The sequence below is a fragment of the Diaphorina citri genome, unplaced genomic scaffold, assembly GCF_000475195.1.
Source record: "Diaphorina citri unplaced genomic scaffold, Diaci psyllid genome assembly version 1.1 scaffold1667, whole genome shotgun sequence".
In the NCBI taxonomy this organism is placed as follows: domain Eukaryota; kingdom Metazoa; phylum Arthropoda; class Insecta; order Hemiptera; family Psyllidae; genus Diaphorina; species Diaphorina citri.
The window spans coordinates 23,402-49,582 of record NW_007379093.1 but is presented as its reverse complement, the minus strand read 5'-3'; the positions used below and the strand labels follow the sequence as shown (position 1 = coordinate 49,582).

The window sequence follows — 26,181 nt, the reverse complement described above, 5'->3', positions numbered from 1 at the left end:
GGTCATATTTCACTTGTCGTCGTCGAAAGGTAAAATTGCACACATTCTCTCATATTCAGATAGGCAAGCTAGGCTCAGGGCAGAATAGGACTCTTACACCGTAACCCTTTTTCCTAATAAAATGATTTAACCAATACCGCGTTAGGTCACATCTCAGTTTAACAACGCCTTTCTTTCATGAGGCTCAAATAACGTTAGGATGTCTTTTCCTTTATTTCCTTTCCTCTGGACCAATGATGTGTACTGTTGGTAGTTTTGAGAACATCTTGAGTATGATGCTGATTTTGTAAACTGGAGATACCTACCAAATATCTCATTAGAAATTAGCAATGATTTGAGTTGCTTGGTTTCAATTGATTATTATAATTATTTTTGTCCATTTATTATTACTTGAAATAATATTTATATTCAAGTTAGTTTGATACAAATATCTAATCCACTATTATTGATTTTACTGCACACTGCCTGAAATAACACCTGGGTTAGTGAACTTACTTTCAGCTCAACTCTATTTCAACAGTATAAGTATTTATCATTTATTTGATCACATTCCTTTCGAAGGGAATTAAATGGTATTACCCAGTCTGAGGCTAACTCAACCCGCTATCTACAATATAACCAAGAAATTTCACTTGACTTGCACCAAATTTACATTTCTTCCAGTTTACTCGCAAATTGGCTTCACGTAATCTTCTGAATACTTCTTTAACTAATCTCAAGTGTTCTTCCATGGTTTCAGTAGAAATGATTATATCATCAATATAGAATTGTACATTTTCGCCCATTCCTCGCAATACCTGATCAACTAAACGCAAGAATTCCCCAGGGGAATTAGTTAACCCGGCTCACATTCCTTTCGAAGGGAATTATATGGTATTACCCAGTCTGAGGCTAACTCAACCACCTATGTGTCACAAGGCCCTTGTCTTGGATCGATTCCAAGAGCCCTTGGGGAAAAAGGCTTAACTTCCCTGAGATACATATATCCGTTGGCAGGAGTGAAAACCAGAATTGTTGGGAGCGGGTTTTCCAGCTTCTCCCAAAGAAGTTGGTGGCGTCCGATATTAACCAAATGATAAGTTAGTTACAACATCAGTGATATCCTTTAATTAAAATTTAAGCTCCCTACGCCACTCCTATGGCGAACTTATGCCATAACTTCCATGCAAGATGATGTTGGCACATCCGCAGATCAACCTGTAGAAACTCCCATGCAAGATGATGTTGGCACTCTTCTCTTTCAAATAAGTGATGAGATATTGGTACAATATAACAAATTATAATCTTAATCATAATTATTATTATTATTATTATTATTTTTTTTGGCCATCACTGGAAGATTGACACTGAAGAAAAGAGAAAAGAAAATGAACAATAAGGAAAAGGCATGTATAGATCTCCTGCTGTTTTGTGGGTCCTCACGTACAATTGGGCGGAAAAGATGGGTCAAGAAGTGGATGACAGAAAGAGCATGCGAAGTACTAATTTCTGTTCTACAAAGTTATATGAAGGTAAGTTGTAGCTTCTAGTAATATGTCTTATCAGGGGTAAATTGAGAAAAACACGACTCAAGTGAAGTAAAGGTCTGGTCAGGCATGTTATACACTCCGGGGGAGAAGTGACTACACTTGAGCTGCCACTGGTATATAATTGGGAAGTATAGGTTCGGTCAGGCACTTGAAAGGGAACTTGGTTGGTTTCAACGTTAATTTTGACAGAATTCTTATTGAGTGAATTTATACTGGCTTCGAAAAGAATATCATTTACCCTTCTCTGCATGCATTCTTTGTTGGGGCTCTAATTCTTTTAACTTATCAGCCCAAACTTTGGCAATATTGAAATATTTGTCTTCCTTGTCTGCTTTTAAATAGTTGCACGCCATATTAAGCAATTCACGCCATATTAATCGCGTTAATGGCGCAATTTTACCGCTGAAATTCGGTAAGAATTTTCTAAACCAACTCAACATACCGAGTATACGACGAAGTTCTTTTATGTTGCGCGGTGACGGGTATTCCAATATAGGTCGAACTTTTTCAGGATTAGTTCGCATACCACGTTCGTCTATCACAAAGCCTAAATACTTTATTTCTTTAGTGCAGAATTCGCTCTTATTCCAATTGATTTTAAGATGAGCTTGATGCAATCGGATGAATACTTCTTTTAACAATTTAAGATGTTCTTCGAAGCTTTCTGAAACAACGATAATGTCATCAATATATTTAAATACATTATTTGAGATGTCTATAGTCTTCTGAATGGTGGGAGTTATTTCATTTCCCAAAACTAGGTCTATAAACTTTTGAAATTCGCCCGGGGCATTTCGGAGTCCAAAACACATAACGGTGAATTCATATGTACCTAAGTTAGGCACTTGGAATGCTGTATATTTACAGCATTCTGGCGATAGAGGTATTAACCAAAATGCTTTTTCCAGATCGATTTTTGATATTTATATATTTGCGGCTTTCTAGGTGTTGTGGTTCTCGAGATAGAGCGATCAGTGTGTGAACTGTGAATGAGTGAATGGATCCTGTTCTTATAATATAAGATCAAGCATTCCAAGTGCCTAACTTAGGTACACATGAATTCATCGTTGTGTGTTTTGGACTCCGAAATGCCCCGGGCGAATTTCAAAAATTTATAGACCTAGTTTTGGGAAATGAAATAACTCCCACCATTCAGAAGACTATAGACAACTCAAATAATGTATTTAAATATATTGATGACATTATCGTTGGTTCAGAAAGCTTCGAAGAACATCTTAAATTGTTAAAAGAAGTATTCATCCGATTGCATCAAGCTCATCTTAAAATCAATTGGAATAAGAGCGAATTGCGAATTCTGCACTAAAGAAATAAAGTATTCAGGCTTTGTGATAGATGAACATGGTATGCGAACTAATCCTGAGAAATTTCGACCTATATTGGACAACCCGTCAGCGCGCAACATAAAAGAACTTCGTCGTATACTCGGTATGTTGAGTTGGTATAGAAAATTCTTACCGAATTTCAGCGGTAAAATTGCGCCATTAACGCGATCAATATGGCGTGAATTGCTTAATATGGCGTGCAACTATTTAAAAGCAGACAAGGAAGACAAATATTTCAATATTGCCAAAGTTTGGGCTGATAAGTTAAAAGAATTAGAGCCCCAACAAAGAATGCATGCAGAGAAGGGTAAATGATATTCTTTTCGAAGCCAGTATATTTAAAAGCAGACAAGGAAGACAAATATTTCAATATTGCCAAAGTTTGGGCTGATAAGTTAAAAGAATTAGAGCCCCAACAAAGAATGTATGCAGAGAAGGGTATAAATGATATTCTTTTCGAAGCCAGTATGAATTCACTCAATAAGAATTCTGTCAAAATTAACGTTGAAACCAACCAAGTTCCCTTTCAAGTGCCTGACCGAACCTATACTTCCCAATTATATACCAGTGGCAGCTCAAGTGTAGTCACTTCTCCCCCGGGGTGTATAACATGCCTGACCAGACCTTTACTTCACTTGAGTCGTGTTTTTCTCAATTTACCCCTGATAAGACATATTACTAGAAGCTACAACTTACCTTCATATAACTTTGTAGAACAGAAATTAGTACTTCGCATGCTCTTTCTGTCATCCACTTCTTGACCCATCTTTTCCGCCCAATTGTACGTGAGGACCCACAAAACAGCAGGAGATCTATACATGCCTTTTCCTTATTGTTCATTTTCTTTTCTCTTTTCTTCAGTGTCAATCTTCCAGTGATGGCCAAAAAAAATAATAATAATAATAATTATGATTAAGATTATAATTTGTTATATTGTACCAATATCTCATCACTTATTTGAAAGAGAAGTGAAATAAAACTAAAATGTTGATAAAACTGATAACAACTTGAGAAAATGTTTAAAGTTTGAAATTTGCCGCCGTAAGATTTGTTTTTCAAATTTTCTTATCACTGGCAGTTTGGGCAGTTTTTAGGCAGTTTAAAGGACATTCAGCGCCGTGGAAATAAGCTTTTTTTTTAAATTCCGCTTCATTTGGAACGATTTCTGCATCGTATGTAAACCACCTTGTTAGTTCATAATTCATCACCAGAGTCTGTTTTAGCGCTGCTGGACAGTCGAGTCCGGAAATCATGGAAATTTAATCAGCTGATCTTTATCATTTCAAAATCTCTGTTCCTGATGGCAGTCTTGTATCATTTTTTAGCTCGTTGAAATTCCATTTCCTGCTTTTCCAAAAACCAAACTCCAAAATGTGCGGTAAAAATTCATTCTTCTTGTGCGCTTCTGAAAAAACTTGGTCGACAAGAGAGTCTTCTTTAAAATTTTATTAAAAAACTCCAAAATGCAGCTGTAAAGCTCAAATTTGGGGGGTTTTGGCCCCAAGTCTGTCCTGGAAAAGGAGTGTGTTGTGAAAATGGTGTGAATCCTAATCTACAAGGGGAGATTCAAAATGAATGTAAGTAGCTTCATATCATCCAATGTATTCTCTCAGTGATCAGTTTCAAGTAAGGAAATTTCCTGGACAAACCCTTTTATTCTTCAAAACACTCATAGTTGTTGTGTTTGTTCACAGCTCCCTTCTCGTCTACCCCCTCAACTTTTCAGTTGTATTAAATGATGCCCCAACATTCCTCTTTCCCTAGTTGTATTAAATTATAATCGTAATCACAAGTATGAATACAATCACCATTTAAAAAAAAAAAAAAAATTTCCCTTTTTTTTTTTTTTTTTTTTTTTTTTTTTCTGGCCACCAGTATCACTTTAACTGCCCGAATATGTATATTATTTTTTCCTTTCTCCGCCTTAGGTATTTTTTCGTTGTGTAACATTAACGTCACACAGGGCGTGGATAAGGAAATGTTCGAATTTTTATTGATCCACGCCTTGTGTGACATAAATGTAACAGATTGTAACACAGTCATTCTTCCTTTCTGTTTCAGATTATGCTTACAAGGGACATAAAAGAGTATCTTCAGAAGTTATTGTGACAAGTAGATACTCTGTTGTGTCCTTTGCAGACTTTGATTTTTATGTTTCAGATTTTAGATCAGATTTTTACACAAGGTAATGTTTGAAAATGTCTTCTTTTTTTTTTTCTTCGAGGCGCTTTAACTCTGGAATACCAGGTCGTTCACGCCGGTTCTCGGTTTTAGGTTATATTAGGGAAAATGTCTTTTCTTACAAATGAAAGCATAGAAATTGAACTCAACAGAAGTATGAATGATTCAGAACTAATGTTGAGTGGCTCTGAATCAGACAGCAGCTCCCCATCATCATGTGACGATTCTGACGCAGACCCAAGTTTCAATCCAGCTGGTGACAATAGAAGAGCGCTGTTTGGCGATCGTAGTGGAAGAGCAGTTGCTCATTCTCTCAGTTCTGAAGATGAAGATGATAAGAGGTCTTCTTCCAGTGGATGTTCCTAGCACATCAAATACTATTCCTGCTGCAAATCGACGCTCGACATGTACTATGGCCATGCGGAGCCCACATCACGATTTAGAGTGGACACAGCCTGAAGGACATTTTTGTGACTTCGAGTTTGATGCAGAAGGAGGAATGAATCCAAAATTCAGCAGTTTCCTGGCTCAATCAGAACCTCTTGATTATTTTGGACTCTTCCTATCTGAACCCATCATCAGCAAAATGGTAGAGGAAACAAATTTGTATGCGACACAAGTAGTGATGTCAGGAGATGCGCAACCTCAGTCCCGCATTCATGATTGGGTTCCTACAGACAATCAAGAAATGAATAACTTCATTGCTATACTCGGTTGGATGGGTATTGTAACTTTACCAAAAATTAGTGATTATTGGAGTACGAATGAAGTTTTCTCCCTTCCTTTTGGACGAAAGCTCATGCCAAGAAAGAGATTTGAGCTGCTGCTCCGCTTTCGGCACTTTGCAGATAACACTGCTTTCAAATTTTTGAAGAGTTTCCAGAAAGTTTCGAAGTAGCATTGAGTAGAAGATTTCCAAATCTCCTGGCACAATCGAACTCGGATGCAGAGGATGACCCAACACCACAATCTGAAACGAATGGCTCAGCAAATGTTCCAAGAGGAGAAGAATCTGTTGAACATATCCTGGAAGGTATCACTTGGGGAGAGTCCAGTGGAACACTACCAAAGTTTGTGTATAGTGCAAACACAGGAGTTTCTGATGCTGCCATACATGCACTTCACGGAAAACCTCCCGAAGATTATTACATGTATTTCGTATCCGAAGAGATTTTGCAGCTAATAGTAGACGAAACAAACAAGTACGGATACAATAAACTTGTAAATACATCAGGTGGTGATAAACCTTCTGCACGAATGTCAAAGTGGGACAACATAACGGTGCAAACTTTGAAAGTTTTCCTTGGCATGCTTATGTGGCAGGGTTTGATGAAATTGCCCCATGTCCGAGATTATTGGTCTACAAATAGACTCTTCAGTAACGAAGTGTCTAAAGAAATGTCTCGTAATAAGTTTGAATTGATCATGTGTATGTTGCACTTTGGAGATAATGACACTCAAGAAGGTGACCTTCTTTACAAAATTCAACACTTACTGGAAAAGTTAATTCACGTATTTCAAAATACACTCACGCCAGCAGAGGATTTTTGTGTGGACGAATCAAACATTCCATGGCGGGGCCGCCTGAGCTTCAGGCAATATATCCCAAACAAGAAACATAAGTACGGCATCAAACTCTTCAAGCTATGCGTACAGGGAGGATATACATGGAATCTGAAAGTGTACACGGGTCGTGATGAAACCCGAGTTGGTAAACGAGATGTGATGGTTTTGAGCACAGAACACAATGATGACATGGTTGAAATCGCTAGAAGGGGCGGCACTATCGTATGGCCTTTCGAGGCTCGGGTCCTCACTTGACCAGGATCTTTGTGACCCTCGGCGCGTATTATAACTATAAAGTGCAACTAAACTTAAGATTAATAGAAGATTAAACTTAAAATTAATAATAGAAGTTCATGTAATATTATTTTAAATGTTAATGAACTTGTAGCTTCTCATCCGAGATAAAAAAAAACATTTTTCTCCTGCAAAAAAGAGCAGTTCGTGCTGTTTTTGGCTTTGCAAGACACATATCTTGCAAGCCCATCTTCAAGGAGAGACAAATCCTAACTGTCTATGCCCAGGTCATATTGGATACCTGTATTCTAGTACATAGAGTCGCCCCCACCCACTTTAGGCAAAGTGAAATCCATGATCATAACACAAGAAATAAGAACAAACTACTCCTTAGTTCAAACAAAATCATGGATAGATCTTTCCTTAGGGAGGGTATTCAACTCTATAACAGTCTATCGGACCAAGTAAAGTTACTTGGTCTCTTAGACTTCAAAAACTCTCTCAAAGGGCGACTCCTTAAACTCACACCCTATTCCTTCGAGGAATTTACAGGTTGACAGTATGACCTGGGATTCTTCTTCTTCCCCCCCTCCTTCCTTATTAATCATCTCCTTCCATTCCCCCCCCCCTCTTATTTCCCTCTTCTTCTTCTTCCTCTCCTTCTTCGTCTTCTGCTTTTTATTCTTTTTCCTCTTTTTTTTTTACTACTACATGGGTGCATACTGCTGCGATAGGTGCCTGCATATAGGACTTCGTATAGATTTAGGTTTATTTTTTAGTTTAGTATCATAAGTTTTAGTTCTAAGGTGTAGTTTTAAGAAAATTGTAAACACCGAAAGGTAAAAAATACAATAAAAAATATTATCATTATTATTTCGAATTTGGCCAACTAGGGACCACAAAAATCAAATACATGATAGCACTATCTTCTATTTCTATTCCTATTCTGTTCCTTCCTCTGGATCCAATAGATTTTCATGCGCTCTCGGTGTTGTTCTCGTCTCTCCTCTGTCCATGCTGCTCCTCCTGCTTTCTTTCTTCTTTCTGTGAATCCTATGAATGCGTCTACTTTTTGTTTGAATACAGCTCTGTTTTCTATGTCTCTTTCGTCGATGTTCATTTCTTTTAAATCCGCCTTAACTTCTTTAAACCAGGTTATTGGGGTATTTCCATTTCTATCAAAAAAGTCAAATATTCTTTTTGTGAGTTTCTTTGTGTCCATTCTTTTTAGGTGAGCAAAAAAGGAGGCCCTTCTTTTTCTCATGACGTCTCCGATTTTTTCGACTTTGTCATATTATTATTATTATTATTATTATTATAATCATTATTATCATCATCATCATCATCACCACCATTCTTTTTAGGTGAGCAAAAAAGGAGGCCCTTCTTTTTCTCATGACGTCTCCGATTTTTTCGACTTTGTCATATTATTATTATTATTATAATCATTATTATCATCATCATCATCATCATCACCACCATCACCATCACCATCACCATCACCATCACCGCTGCTATATATCCCCGAACGTTCCGAATCAAGCCTTTGTGAATTACCTTGACAAACTAAAAGATGAAATTCGTCAGTCAACCTGTGACAAAATCTTATTAGGAGGCGACTTCAACGCCAAGTCACAAGAATGGGGCTCTAACAGAGAAGATCAGAGGGGAACTATATTATCGGAATGGATCGTTGAAACTGGATTGGAGATATTGAACCGAGGTGACACGCCTACTTTTGTGAGGGGAAGTAGTTCGTCAAGAGTTGACATCACTCTTAGTTCAAAATCACTTTTCCGAAGAGTTATAAACTGGCGGGTCTCAGATGAAGAAAATCTTAGTGACCATCAAAATAACAAAAACGTTTGGGGAAGCGCTTATAAGATAGTGTGTAACAAGTTTAAGTTATCACCACACAGACCTTTGAAACCAGAAGAAAAAGTCAGAGAAGCAGAAAAGCTATTCCCTCAGCATGAATTAGTAACCTGGGATGAAATCGAAGTAAGAAATGAAGATATAACTGACCTTACCATGGATGAAGTTGTGGAGGCCATGCATAAAATGAAGAATTAAATAAATCGGAAGGTCCCGGATTCAATCCCCGGGGAAAAAAAGTTATGAACAATTTTTTTTTTTTTTTTTTCTTTTTGCAAAACGAAGTTTGCAGCCATGAGCTAGTATAAGTAAAAAAATATCGTTATTCTTTTGTGTAAAAATAAAAACCAAACTAAACTAACTAAAAAGAAGAAGTGTTTTATTTACCTCGTCGTCATCATCATCCATATTTGAGTGCGAGATCCGTGGAATGTCCTGGTCTGCCAAGAAATCGAACAGGTCGAAATACCATAGATTCGGCTTGTACACGTCGTCAGCTGAAGCACCAGACTTCATCGACGCCTCAACTTTCAGTTTCTCCTTTCGGTGAGCTGCCCTCAAATTGTTGATTTTCAGCTGAGTAGTCTTTGGAGTAGCTCCAGGTTCAACTTCCGCAAATTTCTTGGCAAGTTTTTCCATTGCAGCTTGTCGTTTTATGCGGTTATGGTAATCCTGGTGTTTCTTATTCCACAAACATATCTCGGATCTATACATCTTGAAGATGGGCTTGCAAGATATGTGTCTTGCAAAGCCAAAAACAGCACGAACTGCTCTTTTTTGCAGGAGAAAAATGTTTTTTTTTTTTATCTCGGATGAGAAGCTACAAGTTCATTAACATTTAAAATAATATTACATGAACTTCTATTATTAATTTTAAGTTTAATCTTCTATTAATCTTAAGTTTAGTTGCACTTTATAGTTATAATACGCGCCGAGGGTCACAAAGATCCTGGTCAAGTGAGGACCCGAGCCTCGAAAGGCCATACGATAGTGCCGCCCCTTCTAGCGATTTCAACCATGTCATCATTGTGTTCTGTGCTCAAAACCATCACATCTCGTTTACCAACTCGGGTTTCAAATACCAATTTGGTATTTGAGGTTATGTTTTGGTTTCGGAATCTTTTTTTTTTAAGAGGTTTGACAGAGGGAACTGTAACTTTTTTTTTAAAGAGGTTTGACAGAGGGAACTGTAACTGCTATGGTCTTATCGTCCCGAAATCGAAGAGAGACACGACGCGTCTTTGCCATAATACTAATGATAATTTTTAAAACAATAATCAACGCCAAATCGAATGGTGCAACTTCTTTTTTTTTTTTCCTTTCACGACGCGTCTTTGCCATAATACTAATGATAATTTTTAAAACAATAATCAACGCCAAATCGAATGGTGCAACTTCTTTTTTTTTTTTTTTTTCCTTTGAGGCGCTTTAACTCTGGAATACCAGGTCGTTCACGCCGGTTCTCGCTTTTAGGTTATATTAGGGAAAATGTCTTTTCTTACAAATGAAAGCATAGAAATTGAACTCAACAGAAGTATGAATGATTCAGAACTAATGTTGAGTGGCTCTGAATCAGACAGCAGCTCCCCATCATCATGTGACGATTCTGACGCAGATCCAAGTTTCAATCCAGCTGGTGACAATAGAAGAGCGCTGTTTGGCGATGATAGTGTAAGAGTTGCTCATTCTCTCAGTTCTGAAGATGAAGATGATAGAGGTCTTCTTCCAGTGGATGTTCCTAGCACATCAAATACTATTCCTGCTGCAACTCGACGCTCGACATGTACTATGGCCATCCGATAGTAATTTTGCTCTTATTTGAAAACGACAAATGATATTGATCTCGTTTTTTCACCATTGTATTTCAATTTTTACGACGTTTTCAAAAATGTGAATAGTCTATCTTATGTATTTTTTCCCGCCGAATCGAATGGTGCAACTTCCGACTTACAGTTAAGAAGTTACATGCTTATTTGGTAACGGTTCCAAAAAATAGTAAAATTCGTTGACACTGAGAAATATCGAAAAAAAAAAAAAAATGTACCTACATAGACTAGCACATGCCCGCAAACTTCGCTTTGCAAAAAAGGGGGTAAAACGATACCAAAAACTATAGACCATACTCGAGCTTTTTTCAGAAAAAAGTTCCCGTTGCTGGGGATCGAACGGTAAAGAAGTTTGTAATTTTGATAATTATTTTGGAGAGAACAGATTGGTTTAGGTATGGTCTACTCCCGGACATTTTTCGCTATCTCTTCAATAGTGAAACCCCTTAAATAAATAAATCGGAAGGTCCCGGATTCAATCCCCGGGGAACAAAAGTTATGAACAATTTTTTTTTTTTTTTTCAAAACGAAGTTTGCAGCCATGAGCTAGTAAATAAATAAAAAAATATCGTTATTCTTTTGTGTAAAAATAAAGACCAAACTAAACTAACTAAAAAGAAGAAGTGTTTTATTTACCTCGTCGTCATCATCATCCATATTTGAGTGCGAGATCCGTGGAATGTCCTGGTCTGCCAAGAAATCGAACAGGTCGAAATACCATAGATTCGGCTTGTACACGTCGTCAGCTGAAGCACCAGACTTCATCGACGCCTCAACTTTCAGTTTCTCCTTTCGGTGAGCTGCCCTCAAATTGTTGATTTTCAGCTGAGTAGTCTTTGGAGTAGCTCCAGGTTCAACTTCCGCAAATTTCTTGGCAAGTTTTTCCATTGCAGCTTGTCGTTTTATGCGGTTATGGTAATCCTGGTGTTTCTTATTCCACAAACATATCTCGGATCTATACATCCCGATCAATTCTGCTATTACCTCATTCATTCGTGACGCCATGATAACCTACGATTATCAAAAGATTAATTTTTCAGAGTGACTAGATTTCCCAATTCGGAAGCTTCATTTTCGAATTTAAAGTTTCCGAAACCAAAACATAACCTCAAATAACGTGAGACTTCCAGACTACTACTTGATATCGCTATATCAACACGCACTCAAATACCAATTTGGTATTTGAGGTTATGTTTTGGTTTCGGAATCTTTTTTTTTTAAGAGGTTTGACAGAGGGAACTGTAACTTTTTTTTTAAAGAGGTTTGACAGAGGGAACTGTAACTGCTATGGTCTTATCGTCCCGAAAGCGAAGAGAGAAGGAAGACAGGATAGGAGAAAGCCAGCCGTTCCGAGAACGAACACTATCCCATCAGGATAAAATCCGCCCCGGGCGGTAATAGAATCTTTAAATTTGAAAATGAAGCTTCCGAATTCTCTCATTTTTTTAAACACTCTTATTAAAAAAAAAAAAACACTCAAATAACACGAAAAAAAAAACAAATAACGAGAAACGAAAAAAAAAAAAAAAAAAAAAAAAACAAAACAAAAAAAAAAAAAAAATTAACAAAAGAAACGAGAAAAAAATAGCACTTCTATCAGATCTGATCTGACAACTTAACTGATGTCTCATCTCCCCCCCCCACACGATCAGATAACTTCATCTTAACTTCATCTCATGAGATAAATATTATGAAATTTCAATACCCATGAGTTCATCAGATAAGTTGAACTTATCTGATAGAAAACACCCACACACGATAAGTTATTTAACTCATGAGTTCAACTCATGAGATAAAACTCATCGTGAATGGCCGGCCTTAGAAAGTAGCAAAAGTGAAAGATGAGAGAAAGGAGGGATTAGATTAACGAGGATACTTTTACCACCCGGTCCAGCAGTGATGAGGTGATGGTTTCATTTGAATGGCGAGGCTTTCCAAAAGGGGGCAAGAGGCGAGGGTTCCAAAAGAATGGCGAGTAGATCAAATTCAGCAAGTTACACAAAAGCCATTTTTGAACAGATCAAATTTATCAAACCGGCGAGTCGGAATGACCGATGAGAAGTGGGCAAAATTTATAACAAAGAGAGGCCACTTTGGTTGTTTTGGATAAATTGTATTTTCTTTTAATAAACACGGCGCTTTTTAGCGGTGCATTGCATATTGCGTCGATAAAGAATTTTACGGGGCTACTATTTCCAACAGTAATCATAGAAAAAAATTACAATTACATTCGTATTCATAGGCGTCGATAAAGAATTTTACGGGGCTACTATTTCCAACAGTAATCATAGAAAAAAATTACAATTACATTCGTATTCATAGAAATTTAAAGTTTCCGAAACCAAAACATAACCTCAAATAACGTGAGACTTCCAGACTACTACTTGATATCGCTATATCAACACGCACTCAAATACCAATTTGGTATTTGAGGTTATGTTTTGGTTTCGGAATCTTTTTTTTTTAAGAGGTTTGACAGAGGGAACTGTAACAAGAGGAGAAGAATCTGTTGAACATATCCTGGAAGGTATCACTTGGGGAGAGTCCAGTGGAACACTACCAAAGTTTGTGTATAGTGCACCTCCAAACACAGGAGTTTCTGATGCTGCCATACATGCACTTCACGGAAAACCTCCCGAAGATTATTACATGTATTTCGTATCCGAAGAGATTTTGCAGCTAATAGTAGACGAAACAAACAAGTACGGATACAATAAACTTGTAAATACATCAGGTGGTGATAAACCTTCTGCACGAATGTCAAAGTGGGACAACATAACGGTGCAAACTTTGAAAGTTTTCCTTGGCATGCTTATGTGGCAGGGTTTGATGAAATTGCCCCATGTCCGAGATTATTGGTCTACAAATAGACTCTTCAGTAACGAAGTGTCTAAAGAAATGTCTCGTAATAAGTTTGAATTGATCATGTGTATGTTGCACTTTGGAGATAATGACACTCAAGAAGGTGACCTTCTTTACAAAATTCAACACTTACTGGAAAAGTTAATTCACGTATTTCAAAATACACTCACGCCAGCAGAGGATTTTTGTGTGGACGAATCAAACATTCCATGGCGGGGCCGCCTGAGCTTCAGGCAATATATCCCAAACAAGAAACAATAAAACCTATTCTCTGTCCCTTTTTTCTTTATCTGCGGAAGTGCCAACATCATCTTGCATGCGAGTATCTACAGGTTGATCTGCGGATGTGCCAACATCATCTTGCATGGAAGTTATGGCATAAGTTCGCCATAGTAGTGGCGTAGGGAGCTTAAATTTTAATTAAAGGATATCACTGATGTTGTAACTAACTTACCATTTGGTTAATATCGGACGCCACCAACTTCTTTGGGAGAAGCTGGAAAACCCGCTCCCAAAACTTCTGGTTTTCACTCCTGCCAACGGATAAATCTCAGGGAAGTTAAGCCTTTTTCCCCAAGGGCTCTTGGAATCGAACCAAGACAAGGGCCTTGTGACACATAGGTGGTTGAGTTAGCCTCAGACTGGGTAATACCATATAATTCCCTTCGAAAGGAATGTGAGCAAATAAATGATAAAATAACTATACTGTTGAAATAGAGTTGAGCTGAAAGTAAGTTCACTAACCCAGGTGTTATTTCAGGCAGTGTGCAGTAAAATCAATATTTATTTATTTACGGGACTAACCCTTTATACAAAAGTTACAATAGAAAAAAATACACTAAAACTAAACAAACACAAACAACAATCAAATACAGTAGAAAAAAAAATATAAAAGGAAAGTAAAAAGTACCTAATAAAGAGTAGTAATAAAGAGTAAATTTAATTAAAATTAAAATCGCCGTTATTGGCATTCCTGACCATTCTATTAAGAGGTGAGTGAAAGCTGTAATTAGTGTGACAAGAGCTCACGTAGAATATAGTGGATTAGAAATTTGTATCAAACTAACTTGAATAAAAATATTATTTTCAAGTATAATAAAATGGAGAGAGAAATTTTTTTTAATAATATTATAATAATCAATTGAAACTAAGCAACTCAAATCAATGCAAATTTCCATGAGATATTTGGTAGGTATCTCCAGTTTATAGAATCAGCACTTCCAGCATTATACTCAAGATGTTCACAAAACTACCAACAGTACACATCATTGGTCCAGAAGAAAGGAAATAAAAGAAAAAGACATCCTAACGTTATTTAAGCCTTATGAAAGTAAGGCGTTGTTAAACTAAGATGTGACCTAACGCGGTATTGGTTAAATATTTTAATTCTATAGGTATCTCCAGTTTATAGAATCAGCACTTCCAGCATTATACTCAAGATGTTCACAAAACTACCAACAGTACACATCATTGGTCCAGAGGAAAGGAAATAAAAGAAAAAGACATCCTAACGTTATTTAAGCCTCATGAAAGTAAGGCGTTGTTAAACTAAGATGTGACCTAACGCGGTATTGGTTAAATATTTTAATTCTATTTTATTTATTTTATTTATTTATTTTCTTGTACATAGAACAAAATGCTGTATAGTACAACGTTAGAGTATAAAATATAAAAACATAGTACAACGGTACCTAGACTATAAAAAAGAAAAATATATAGTACCTAACTACTTAAGAATAGAGGAAGAATTTTATTTTTACCCTCCCCATTTTGATATTGTAAAAATTCAGAGCCTACACCCGGCATGCATCGGCACCGACCGGCAGTGTTCCAAAAATATCAGAAGTGAGTGGGTGTATCTTTTTATCTCTCTTATCTTATCGTGTTGTGCCATCTTCTATCAACTTGTGAACTGTGATCTTATATCTTGATCTAAAACGCCATTAATTCGCGACTCGTTCGAAAGCGATTTCCTTGAACCTCCGACTAACAGTTTCCTCTAGCTCTACCAACACTATTTTATTTATTTATTTTCTTGTACATAGAACAAAATGCTGTATAGTACAACGTTAGAGTATAAAATATAAAAACATAGTACAACGGTACCTAGACTATAAAAAAGAAAAATATATAGTACCCAGCTACTTAAGAATAGAGGAAGAATTTAATTTTTACCCTCCCCATTTTGATATTGTAAAAATTCAGCTGTATTATATGAACATTCATTCACTAGGAAATCTTTTAGATATGTTTTAATGTTCGTTATTGTTTCTTTCTTTGTTATTTGTAAATATTTATTGTAGAGTACTATTAATTTATTTGGTGGACTATTTTGTATGTGGCTAAATTTAGTTTTTATTGTGTTTAAAGCTTTTCTGTTTGTCTCTCTTGTTCTATGGATGTGATTTCTCTCCCTATTTTCAAAAAAATCTTTGTAGTATTGGTGTACAAATAATATGCATTGCAATATATAAATAGATGGTAGAGTGAGTATTTTGTTTTCGATAAATGTTTCTTTACATGTGTGTCTGTATGGCAAGCCAAATAAGGCTCTAATGCAGGCTTTTTGGCACCTAAACACTCTGTCCAGATCTGTACTTGTTCCCCAGTAAATAACTCCATAATTCAGATTTGAATAAATGTATCCATAGTATGCTGTTAGTGCTGCTTTTTTATTGACATGTTTACTTATTGTTTTTAGAGCATATGTATAGGAATTGAGTTTCTTTACTAAGGCATCTACATGGCTTTTAAAGTTTAGGCTTTTGTCTAGTATGACACCAAGAAATTTAGATTGATCTTGTTCTGTTAATTTTATGTTTCCTCTTTGCAGTGTTATTTCCTTTATTTTCTTTTTAGCTGTAGGATTGAAATTGATTATATTGGTTTTATCTTCATTTTCTAGTAAGTTATTTGAGGTGAAGTAATTATTTAATGTTTTTAAAGCTGTTTCTATTTCGGCTATTATGTTTTCTGTATTTGATTTTACTATTACTGACGCATCATCTGCAAATAGTGCTGTTTTATAATTTTTTAAAAATTGTGGAGCATCATTTATGTAGAGTACAAAAAGCAACGGTCCTAAAATAGATCCCTGTGGCACTCCGCGATTTATAGTTTCCCAGTCTGAATAAAGATGTTTATTAACTTTGTCACAGTTGACAGAGTTACCATTTTTTTGGCGGCTATTATTGCTTATTTTGTTGTTATAGCTGTTGCTGTTGTTGTTACTGGTACTGTTGCTGCTGTTTAGAATTTTGCCAATTATGTTGTTGTTTTTGTTGTCATTGCTGTTTGTGATGTTATTTCCACTGCTGTTGCTGTTCAGGATGATGATACTGCTGTTGTTGTAATTGTTGTTCTTGTTGTTGGTGTTGTTGCTGTTGTTGTTGTTGTTGTTGTTGTTGTTGCAGCCGCTGTTGTTGATGTTGCTGCTGATGTTGTTCCTGGTGGTGCCACTATTGTTGCTGCTGTTGTCGCTGTTGCTGCTATTGCTTTTATATCTGTTTTTACTGTTTTCGTTTTTATTGTTCTTATGATATTTTAAATGTGGATTTTCCACTAAGTACATACGATGGTACCTTTGGTTTGACAGTAACCCCCAAGGGTGAAATCTGAAGGGGAAATTGACGTCTTTTATTTTTTTTTTTTATTTTTACAAATTAACGGGGGTAACCCCATGTTTATATACATAAATTACATAACCCTCTACCGACACGACACCATGCGAAGCCCTCGAGCTCGAACTTCCCCCGGTAATATGCCCGATTCGCACCCAAACGGAATGTAAGGACATATACCCCCGGGTTCAGCCGCACAGCTTTCGCCGCATACACTGTTTCCTAGGCGCGTCTCAATATCTCACCCCCTAAGTTCGTAACGAACTTCTCCACCTCTACGTAACATGCCGAGGTGCATAACATGCACTGATCTGCGCTCTCAAGAGTATTCTTGACATTGTTTATATTCTTCTTTAGTTTGGTCCAATCCTCCGGGTGGGGCGCATTCTGAACTTCGCCGGCGCTGTAAGCCGCAGCCCACAACATGCCTAGCGAATGTTCTTCAATACGCGAACCTCGAAGGAGATATTTTATCAGCTGCCAAGAGGTCCTATCCCTGAGTTTATCACTCAGTTCACCATAGATATGTTCCCTCAAGACAGCATAAGAAAGTTTCTCAATACGTAGGTTATTGATTTCATCGCGAGCGTTCTCGCTACAGAAGGTCTCAACGTGGCCCACGTTCAAAACCACGCCAGACACTCTCCGTGTTATACGCTCACAACATTGATGGTGGCTCAAGCAATGGATAATAGACAGAAGACAGAAATGCAAATGCAGTCCTCTCCTAGGAATGAGGAAGAAGATTCCAGAGAGGCAGATGAAGATGGGGTCTGGGGTCAAAAAATAGTGATGGGCTTGTTTTGTTTAAAAGGTTAAAAATCAACCATTCTTTAATTTTATTCTTTAGAGTGATTGACAGGTTTTGTAATAGTGTCACCTCTTTAGATCTAGGTACCTATATAAGATGTGTAGATAGTTTGCAAAAGAATCTGAGTGAGGTCTACAGTTCACAGAACCACTAGTAGACTTGTCATATGTTTCCACCTCAAGATTCAACAGGCAGTGTCACTGTCCTAAAAACAATAAAATTACATACCTTTGGGAAACTGTTTGAAGGGTAAGGCTTCTTGTTTACTGGAACATCCGTTGTTAATTCAATCTTGTGTTTAACTAAAGTAGTCGGTTTGTATCCAACATTTTCCAGTCTTTCATTGATGCTTACAATTGTCCGACGCGCAGAAACGAGTCCGCGGAAGAGCAGCCGCACAAACATTCGATAATGAAAATCGGTCATCAGTGAAACATTGCACAGAACCTCGCCCACACACATCTCTGGAACATCAGTATTCGAGGACATCATGTTTTTGATATATTTGAAGGTAGCCAGTTCTCCAAACATTTGAACAATCCTGGCCCTGCCCTCCACTCTGTCGCCGAGTTTATGCCACATTTTGGCATAAATCTGCAGCTCTCGTACCTGGTCGAGTTTGATTCGCTCAGAACGTGCTCTCGCGTCCTCCGCATCAGCAGCTGAGAGGCATATGGACATCCATATCCTCTTGTCTGAATTGTTGAACATGTTGAGCACTCGTCCGTTCGAACCGATCCCGCCATATTTTATCTCGATGACTTTGTCACCCTGGACGTACTCGTCCAAATCGTACCTAATGTACTGACGTTTATTCACGCTCAACTCGTCATCGGTTTGAGATACCTCTTTGAAGTATGTTCTAAGAAAGTATTCGTTCCGAGAAAGATTGCATGATGGGAACACAAATTCGTCATTTATGACATCCATTTCGTGTTTTCGCAGGTGTAGAGAGAAAGGAAGTAAGAAAAGAGAGGCGGTCCCAAACGGAAACCAAGTAGAATGGGAATATAATTATATATATTTCACACTCCATTCCTGGCTTCTAGCCAATGATCATGTTGATGATTTGACTATATGGCATTACACAGCTTACCACAGATTCATGGATACAAGGATACCCGATACAAGGAGCTGGGGTCTGTAATCAAATAACAAACCTTATCAAAGTTTATCCTGGTAATCCTGTCAAAACCTATACGATCCTACCTCAAATGAACACCACAGTTTGTGAAAGAAAATTTTACACCGGAAATTATAGTTATTTTAACCTTTCTAATTATTCAAAGGTACTTACGGCAATATTCCTCTGTTGTCCACCGTCCAGCTCGAGTACTTGTCAAAATGAAAATGGCTTTGTGTTGTTTTTGGTCTAGCCGGAATCTCGGATTTGGAAAAATGAAATTGAACCAGATTTCAAACAGCTGATTACGATACGTCAGGGGTACCAATAATTATGTACCATAAAAGACCAAAATATTGATTTAATTAAACCAAATTAACGGTTGGCCAATCTGAACTTGGCGCGGCCTAGTTGGAAATTACGAGAAAGTGAAAGTTTTTTAGGTAGTTTTTTAAAATGTTTTGTTACTTCCCTAAATTTCGAGAGGCCAATCTGAACTTGGCGCGGCCTAGTTGGAAATTACGAGAAAGTGAAAGTTTTTTAGGTAGTTTTTTAAAATGTTTTGTTACTTCCCAAAGTTTGACGAAACTTTGCCGCTAAAATTTGAATTTTTGAAGTTGAGAAATTTCACTTCGTTACATCTAATGTCTCTAGAAATTCTTCAACAGTATGTTTCTTGTCGTCTCCTGAGAACTTAACATTCCATTTGTACAATTTCACCGGTTTAGAATAAGTGCGACTAAGAAATGAATGAGGATTACCCGTTCCAAATGGTTGTTCGCTCATAGGCGGTTGTCTGAGTGGTGTGAAACATTCTCTACATAGATCATTGTAGGTTGACTGAAGAAAACTGACCCTAGGTAGGTTTTGAAAATTATTATCTCCTGAGTTCACACTGTGATGAGCTCTACTGTTTCTTGCAGCTGAAGGAATTTCTTCATGCACTTGATCTAAGTAGAATAACTCCCAAACTTTTCTATCAACTCGTTTTCGAGATTCAATGGGTCGAGATCGGATTTCATCGTCGCTGCCATTTTTGCTTCCCAAATCGAATTTGACTTGTTCCTATTCGCTTCAAATCGTTTTATCTGATTTCTTGCTCTGGAGTTGAGTTTCTTCTCACCACCTTCTCTTGAGTGTGCTGGCGGGGCAGTTCTAGTTTCGATTGGGCTTCGCGTGTTCGCTACGCGGGGTTGCGTATACGGTCGCGCTGCGCGCTCCCGGGGCTTCGCGGAGTTGTGCATAAGGTCGCGCTGCGGCTCCCGGGGGCTTCGCGGGGTTGTGCATGGGGTCGCGCTTCGCGCTCCCTCGTTTACGGTCGCGCTGCGCGCTCCCGGGGCTTCGCGAGATATGTATGAGGTCGCGCTTCGCGCTCCCTTGGCTTCGCCCCTGAAAACTAATATCGTCCCTGAGTCTTGTCTCGAAGAAATTAAAACTGAAAACTAAAAGCGAGAGGAAAACATTAAACGTAGGAAATGTTTTGCTGGCCTCAACTGTGCTCCCTGTGTATTTCTTATGAGGGGACTAAAAAACGTCAATATCTCGGGAACGGTTTGGAATTTCGAGATTTTTCGATTTTTCCCAGTACCTACAAAAAATGAGGAATCCAATGGTGAAAACCGCATCTTCCTAGCCCATCTAGAAGTGGGTTAGAATTAGTATGAGTGAGTGAGTCAGTTACACAAGCGGCTGTATTAAGTTAGGATATCACTTTTAACAAAAAAATGGAATAGATGACCATAGGTTTTATCTGTTAGTAAAATGGTTTTGAATGAAAAGGGGTGTTGAACTAAAGGCTCCAATGCACGAAAAAGTTTTTCCCTTTGAGGCTTCTCGTACTTTCGACACTCCATATTGTTATGCTCGATATCCTCCCTCACTCCCTCCCTCCCTCCAGAATGTTAGCGTTATCGTCCTTCTGACTACAGGAGGAAAATACTAATAGAACAAGTGATCGTTTACTTGTTCTTCAAGAGTTGGTTGATTATCGTGCTCATTCGCGCTATCGTCATCTACTTCATAATCGTCATCATCCTCGCTGTCCGATTCAAAAATGCCCGTTTCGAGATTGGGTTCTCGTTTCTTAGGTAGCTTTGAGATACGAGCCGTCAATTTGTCTAGATGAGCATCTACAATATTATTGTTAATACATCATTGATGTTTTCAAGTACGTGCTTCCTTAACTCAGCTACTTGAGCCGCTAACCCGAATCGTCTGCACACGGACGAACTGGCGAACAAGTCCTCATGGAGGACTTCTTTTCGGTTAACGTAATTCTCGGCTCGTTCAGCTGATCTGTCAACTGATCGAGCACGGCCTGTGTGGACGGGAGATCGGGATATATTAAATCGATCTCGGGAGACGGACTCTTCGAGCGCTCGGAATGATCGGACATCTTCGAGAGACAAACGCACCACTGGCCGACCGCGACTGTCTAACTCTTCTTCGTCGTTGTAATCTACGAATTCGAAATTTTCCGGACACGACAAATCACTGGAGTCACTCATGTGTAGAGTTAGAAACTAATTATCATCATTAGAGATAAAGTTGTTTACTATCACTTAACACGCACACACGTGCCAACATCACTCATGATGACGTCCGATGACGACGATCGATTGACATAATGATTTAGACGAGCTTCTATTCTTGTATGAGATTTACTAAGTGTATAAAATATTGTTTAATAAATGTTCGTGAATTCCCTAGGAAAAGTCATATTCAGAAACTTTCTCTATACCTTACACCTATTGATACAACACGTACATTGGAAAAAAAAAATTAACGATAGTCAATTCATTGATGAAACTCGTGGAAGGATTTAATAAATAATATAGTGCCAAATGAAATAGACAGAAATGCGTATAAAATATTGTTTAAAGCTAACAGAATTTCATTAAGAAGAATTTGAGACCACTAGCTCCAGGAAACTGAGCAGTGACTGTGGATAGAAGCAAGGTGCCATCTTCTTCTGTTGGCAATTCTGATACAGGAGAAAGGAATTGATACAAGAGAGAAAAACGGGGTAATGATACGAGACTCTGGTTGGGCCGAAAATTGATTTGTCCGAAGTTGATACAAGAAAGGATTGGAGAGCTAGTGGATTTAGCTGAGGTGTATCAATCTCCTTTGTACCAAATGTTGATAAGATCAACCTACGGTGATCGTCAATGGATTTGACAATATGATTTGAAGGATGATAATGATAAGAATAAAACATTCTATGCAGAAAGAGCAACACTTGATGATTTTATTGGTGAAATGGATGAAAAGGAAAAAATTATAAATGCTCTCGTGGATGGATATAAAAAAGATCAGTCAGCTAAAATAGAACATTTGGAAAATCAATTAAAGGATGATAATGATAAGAATAAAACATTCTATGCAGAAAGAGCAACACTTGATGATTTTATTGGTGAAATGGATGAAAAGGAAAAAAACATAAATGCTCTCGTGGATGGATATAAAAAAGATCAGTCAGCTAAAATAGAACATTTGGAAAATCAATTGACCAGTCTTAAAAGAGTACAAACTGATTTTAATAACAAAAATGATACTTTGAACAAAATGATAGCTGACTTAAAAGCTGAAATCAAACTACTAGACAAAAGAGCATTGTACTCTTCGACATTTAACAACTATAAAAGAAATCATGAATCTGATTTCTTAAACAAAGTGCAGGTAGAAGAAAAGAAATTGAAAGAAGATGCTAAGCATAGTCTCAAGGCATTTGATTGGTCAATTTTGACTTGAGACTGATCTAAGAACGATCATTCTTGTTCAAAAATACGAGTGTCAGTCCTCGAGTCGACCCAGTTGCAGATTTGAATTTGAGACCACTAGCTCCAGGAAACTGAGCAGTGACTGTGGATAGAAGCAAGGTGCCATCTTCTTCTGTTGGCAATTCTGATACAAGAGAGAAAAACGGGGTAATGATACGAGACTCTGGTTGGGCCGACAATTGATTTGTCCGAAGTTGATACAAGAAAGGATTGGAGAGCTAGTGGATTTAGCTGAGGTGTATCAATCTCCTTTGTACCAAATGTTGATAAGATTAACCTACGGGTCCTACGGTGATCGTCAATGGATTTGACAATATGATTTGAAGCCTCTGGCTTCAGTGGCGGATTCCCAATCTGAAAGCTATCTAAAAATTTGAATGGAGAAGATTGTAGATTAAAACTTATCAACTATTTTAACAGTATATTATGCATGTAAAATCAAATAGAGAAACAGGTACACTTGAATAAAATAGTAAACAAAATCGAGATCAATAAAATGAATATAAAAATAGCGATTGGTTAAAATTTGGACGGGTATAAATTGAGCGTGTGGGCTAACACGGGAGATTAATTTTTATAGCATAGTGAGGTTTTTTTGGTAAGAAGAGAAATCTGGACTGGACTAACTAATTTATCTATCTAGCTGACTACTACTAGATACTTATGCTTCACGGCGGTTTCCGTCTAATTTTCCCTGGCGTAACTCCACAATCCGGGGTACGTATTTTCTGCAAAGAAAATGCTGAAATTGAATTCTGCTTCCCGAAGTTGAGATCTCCAAATGTATACAGGTGGTCAGACCTTCTACACGGGTGAGTAAATCAGGGATAAAGCTTAAGGGGGAGATAACCTCACGTTATGTATTAGTAGTAAGGCTTTAATAAATAATATAGTGCCAAATGAAATAGACAGAAATGCGTATAAAATATTGTTTAAAGCTAACAGAATTTCATTAAGAAAAAAATTGAACTTAAGTTATTAACTTACTAAGTCGAAAAGAACGTCACTCACTTGGATTTTTTTTTTCTTTTTTAATTGTCCGAAGTTGATACAAGAAAGGATTGGAGAGCTAGTGGATTTAGCTGAGGTGTATCAATCTCCTTTGTACCAAATGTTGATAAGATTAACCTACGGGTCCTACGGTGATCGTCAATGGATTTGACAATATGATTTGAAGATAAGCCTCTGGCTTCAGTGGCGGATTCCCAATCTGAAAGCTATCTAAAAATTTGAATGGAGAAGATTGTAGATTAAAACTTATCAACTAATTTAACAGTATATTATGCATGTAAAATCAAATAGAGAAACAGGTACACTTGAATAAAATAGTAAACAAAATTTAAAACTTATCAACTATTTTAACAGTATATTATGCATGTAAAATCAAATAGAGAAACAGGTACACTTGAATAAAATAGTAAACAAAATCGAGATCAATAAAATGAATATAAAAATAGCGATTGGTTAAAATTTGGACGGGTATAAATTGAGCGTGTGGGCTAACACGGGAGATTAATTTTTATAGCATAGTGAGGTATTTTTGGTAAGAAGAGAAATCTGGACTGGACTAACTAAATTATCTATCTAGCTGTCTACTACTAGATACTTATGCTTCACGGCGGTTTCCGTCTAATTTTCCCTGGCGTAACTCCACAATCCGGGGTACGTATTTTCTGCAAAGAAAATGCTGAAATTGAATTCTGCTTCCCGAAGTTGAGATCTCCAAATGTATACAGGTGGTCAGACCTTCTACACGGGTGAGTAAATCAGGGATAAAGCTTAAGAGGGAGATAACCTCACGTTATGTATTCGTCCCTTTAATTAGCTATGTATTTATAAACCCGACTGAGGGGTGAGAGATCAGGTAAGGATAATGATATAGGTAAGTATTCGTTTCTGATAAGACTAGTTTGATAAGATTAATTATAGGTATGTACGTATTTATGTATGTAAATATAAGATATTCAGCAATTTACATCGTATGACCTTGATATAGCTACTCAAAGTACCCTCTTCCAGCGTTACGTATACGTAACAGCAGGCGCCTATGAGTTAAGGGTAGTGTTGAAAGATGTTAGTTCCTTGGATCAGATCCCTCTTAAGGGTGATAATGTGTATAGATGAAATATGAGGTGGCCCTGGCCGCAAGGCCAAGGCCTTTACTGCGTTTTACTCACATAATGAATTACTCTCCGTGAACTGGCCCCTCTATTGTAAACTTAGCAACATTGCAATATTATTTGTATTTAAACAGAGCCTGTTGATAGGTGTAGCCGTAGAGACACCAACCGATTAGACTTCAGTCTAATGTGTGGGATTAACTTCAGTTATCCCGTGGGATTTAAATACGTACAGGGTGTATCTTCAGATACACGGAATTTGACTAGTCTAGGATTGGTTATGAGAATGGGTTTGATAAGGTATAGATTGGACTTCGATTGTCGGATCTATAAATATTGTTGATATTCGACTACAAAGGGGCTCACGAAGTGAACGTGGGCAGTATTGAGGAAATAAAAGAATTAGTGGGAACTCACCCTGGCGAGCTGAGCTTTGCGACGCTGTCGACGGGCCTTGTTGGATCCCATGGTGATGCTTAAAATTATACTTAATTTTACTACGACTAGAAAGGTAAAAACCAGTACTGAAAAGAATGAAGAGTTTGCGCTGAGCGTAGAGCAGTATTGATACGAGGTTGTACGGAAGTCCCCGAGTGAGTGTGTGGGGGCGGAGCAAAGAAGTTTGTCCTAAAGTGCGTGCGCAAGTGAGTGAGCTGTGCTATGTATGTAGTATGTATGAGAGTATAGGAATTTGAATTTGCTGACTAGAAATTGACAAGGGGGTTGCCTTAGGCGATTCAAGTCTTCTTCTACGACTTCTAGATCCCGAGATAAATCGATTTAAAAAATACCGGCAAATCGTAAACTTTGACGTCACGGCATACGCTCCCGTTGGCGATGACGTCACATCAAATATCCCGAGCAAAGCTCCCTTGCAGGCAACGCATTAATGTGTTTGTGCGCATACGTTTCTGCGCAGTTCTTTCTACTCCTCCGCTAGCGTGCTTGCATAGTGGCGCTACCTAGCGGACAAAAATAGCAACTGCGTTAAGTCTGACGTCACAAATCTTTGAACTTTTTCATTATAAAAATTGAATTTTCGACCTTTTACTGTTGTTTACATAGGAATCGACCATTTATTTATATTTTTTACCCATTTGCAACTCCTCCATTGGTTAATACAAAACTTAGCACCTCTACCACCTTGTATAAACCTATCTAATAACTTACTATTGCTTACATTTTAATGTGCTTAAGGGGCTCTAACCAAGATGACTTGGCCTGTCCCGAATCGCAGTCAACTATCATGTGGTGAAGTGCTTTTCCTTTAAAATTAGCAATTAAAATTCCATCATGAGGAACTGTGCTT

At 37.6% G+C, this 26,181-nt stretch overlaps 4 protein-coding genes and 1 long non-coding RNA gene across 5 annotated transcripts; 2 read left to right on the top strand and 3 right to left on the bottom strand.

Annotated features, from left to right (window-relative positions):
- The first annotated feature begins 2,474 nt into the window (after window positions 1-2,474).
- LOC113470562 lies at window positions 2,475-4,541 on the top strand. Its single transcript, XM_026829098.1, has 2 exons — window positions 2,475-3,094; window positions 3,226-4,541. The coding sequence occupies exons 1-2, from the start codon at window positions 2,894-2,896 to the stop codon at window positions 3,631-3,633; spliced, it is 609 nt and encodes a 202-aa protein (XP_026684899.1). The 5' UTR covers window positions 2,475-2,893; the 3' UTR covers window positions 3,634-4,541.
- A 1,373-nt stretch (window positions 4,542-5,914) lies between these two features.
- Window positions 5,915-8,201, top strand: LOC113470561 (piggyBac transposable element-derived protein 4-like). The gene has a single exon (XM_026829097.1). It carries the CDS (start codon window positions 6,203-6,205, stop codon window positions 6,872-6,874), a length of 672 nt encoding a protein of 223 aa, XP_026684898.1. The 5' UTR covers window positions 5,915-6,202; the 3' UTR covers window positions 6,875-8,201.
- Window positions 8,202-9,003: 802 nt separating this feature from the next.
- On the bottom strand, window positions 9,004-9,442 carry LOC113470564. The gene has a single exon (XM_026829100.1). It carries the CDS (start codon window positions 9,440-9,442, stop codon window positions 9,086-9,088), a length of 357 nt encoding a protein of 118 aa, XP_026684901.1. The 3' UTR covers window positions 9,004-9,085.
- Window positions 9,443-11,133: 1,691 nt separating this feature from the next.
- LOC103516800 lies at window positions 11,134-11,839 on the bottom strand. The gene has a single exon (XM_017447213.2). The coding sequence runs from the start codon at window positions 11,557-11,559 to the stop codon at window positions 11,161-11,163; it is 399 nt and encodes a 132-aa protein (XP_017302702.1). The 5' UTR covers window positions 11,560-11,839; the 3' UTR covers window positions 11,134-11,160.
- Window positions 11,840-23,424: 11,585 nt separating this feature from the next.
- LOC113470560 lies at window positions 23,425-24,710 on the bottom strand. The gene is made up of 2 exons (XR_003393579.1): window positions 24,548-24,710; window positions 23,425-23,602 (listed from the first exon to the last, which is right to left on the bottom strand). It is a non-coding gene; the product is annotated as an uncharacterized LOC113470560 (long non-coding RNA).
- Window positions 24,711-26,181: the final 1,471 nt, after the last annotated feature.